The following is a 2,281-nucleotide window of genomic DNA, read 5'->3' on the forward strand; positions in this document are numbered from 1 at the left end:
ACTGAGGGGGACAGGTGAGACAAATGTCCTGACTGAGGGGGACAGGTGAGAGACAAACGTCCTAACTGAGGGGGACAGGTGAGACAAATGTCCTGACTGAGGGGGACAGGTGAGAGACAAATGTCCTGACTGAGAGGGACAGGTGAGAGACAAATGTCCTAACTGAGGGGGACAGGTGAGAGACAAATGTCCTGACTGAGGGGGACAGGTGAAAGACAAAGATTGAACATAACAATAAAAGTGAAAACACAGGTCATGTTAGTTAGTTAGTTAGTTAGTTAGTTAGTTAGTTAGTTAGTTAGTTAGTTAGTTAGTTAGTTAGTTAGTTAGTTAGTTAGTTAGTTTTGTTGTTGCATCTCTGTTGCACGTGTGGGATCTAGAAAGTGCTGCTGGTTTTTTTTTGGTTGTGGGTCTGGTTCTGGTTCTTACCGTAGGTCTCTTCCAGTCCACCCCTCTGGTCTTGGAGCTCCGTGGTCCAAGTTCTTTGAAGCCCAGTGAGGCTGGTTCTGCTGGGAACACAGGGTCCTGGAACAGGGTTCTGTTCAGTAGACACTCCTCCTGCAGGGCCTGGAAGTCCTGGTTCAGGTACCGAACTGCCTGCTGGACAGAGCCAAGACCACCGGCTCGGGCCCGGTCTCCCTGGATCCGCTCCGACACACCACCAAACATCCTGGCCCAAAACCCAGCACAGACCGTGTCAGACAGTTCAGTTTTACAATACCAGACTGGGCCCAAACTACAGGACCTATCCAGAACCAGTTTACAGATGTATCACGTGCAGACGTGGATGGATGAACTGAACCTGAATGTTTGCACTTCACAGTAATGAACCCTAGCCTCAGAGTGCAGGGACACAAGGTGAGGTGGGCTGAGAGCGGAGAACCATAGGGAGCTGCTGGACCAGATGAAGTCACAGGGAAGGTCCTCTGAGAATGGGCCGACCAGCTAACTGAGGTCTTCACTAAGACCTTTAATGCTTCACCTTCCCAGTCATTCCTCCCACCATGGCTGAAGTCAGCCATAATTGTCCTGCTGCCAACAAGGATCAACATTAGCAGCCTCAATGACTACCGGCCAGTAGCTCCAGTTGTTATGAAACTGGTGCACTGCCACATCATATCCTGCCTGCTGTCTACACTGGATCAGCACGAGTTTGTATACAGAGCTAACAGATCAAAAGAGGACACTGTTGCTACAGCTCTTCATGTTAGCATCTCCCACTTGGAACAGCAGGGATGTGTCCGGCTGCCCTTCGTTGTCTTTAGCTGAGCTTTTAATATTATATGTCCAAACAAACTGACAGCAAAACTTCTAGACATTGGACTTCAATGCACCACCTGCATCTGGATCAGAAACCTCATCTTTGATCAAGTACATCATGGAGTCAGAATTGGTCCTCATATCTCCACAGCCCTCATCCTAATAATCAACTCTCCACAGGGATGAGTACCAAGTCCATGCTCTACACTCTGTACACGTGATTGCATCAGCACCCACCCACCCATCCATCCATTATCTTTACCCGCTTATTCCTTTTGGGGTCACGGGGGTCGCTGGTGCCCATGTCCAGCAATCACTGTGCGAGGGGCAGGGTACACCCTGGACAGGTCGCAAGTCCATCACAGGGCCACATAGAGACAAACGAGACAAACAACCACTCACTCTCTCACTCACACCTAGGGCCAATTTAGAGTTACCAATCAGCCTAACATGCATGTTTTTGGTCTGTGGGAGGAAACCGGAGTACCCGGAGAAAACCCAAGCATGCACGGAGAGAACATGAAAACTCCACCCAGAAAGTCCCCTGGACTGGGGTTTGAACCAAGGACCTGCTCGCTGAGAGGCAGCAGCTCTACCAGTTGCGCCACCATGCTGCACAGCACCCACCCTGAAAACATCATTATCCAGTACGCTGCGGCTGATGACACCATCATCCATACTAATGACACTATCATCCAGTACGCTGATGACACCATCATTAATTATGCTAATGAAACCAGCATAATATGTTAATATGTTTTCACCAATGAGAGGAGGACTGTAACTGCACAACAACAATCTAAAGCATAGCTCCCGCTGAAGGTTATGAGCTGAACTCGGGTCAGATCAGAACCTCAGACAGCAATCAGCACTGATGAGTGTGAGAGGAGAAACCTGATGACATCATCTGAGTCAGAAGTTCCTGTTTGCAGTGCAGGACTCTGAACGCCTCACTGGTAAACAATCTGTCAACAATCTGCCAACAATAGATAAACAATCCGTTAGCAATTGGTAAACAATA

The 2,281-nt window shown here is 48.7% G+C and overlaps 1 protein-coding gene across 1 annotated transcript in view; it reads right to left on the reverse strand.

Annotated features, from left to right (window-relative positions):
• The window catches only part of LOC119422750 (calpain-1 catalytic subunit-like), an 18,640-nt gene that overhangs the window by 15,418 nt on the left and 941 nt on the right, over nt 1-2,281 (reverse strand). The window contains exon 2 of the mRNA XM_037690144.1: nt 430-670. Within this exon, the coding sequence (XP_037546072.1) occupies nt 430-669 (240 nt within the window). The 5' untranslated portion in view covers nt 670. The remainder of the gene's footprint in view (nt 1-429; nt 671-2,281) is intronic.

Source organism: Nematolebias whitei, chromosome 16 (assembly GCF_014905685.2).
Source record: "Nematolebias whitei isolate Nwh7 chromosome 16, NemWhi1, whole genome shotgun sequence".
NCBI classification, from domain to species: Eukaryota; Metazoa; Chordata; class Actinopteri; order Cyprinodontiformes; family Rivulidae; genus Nematolebias; species Nematolebias whitei.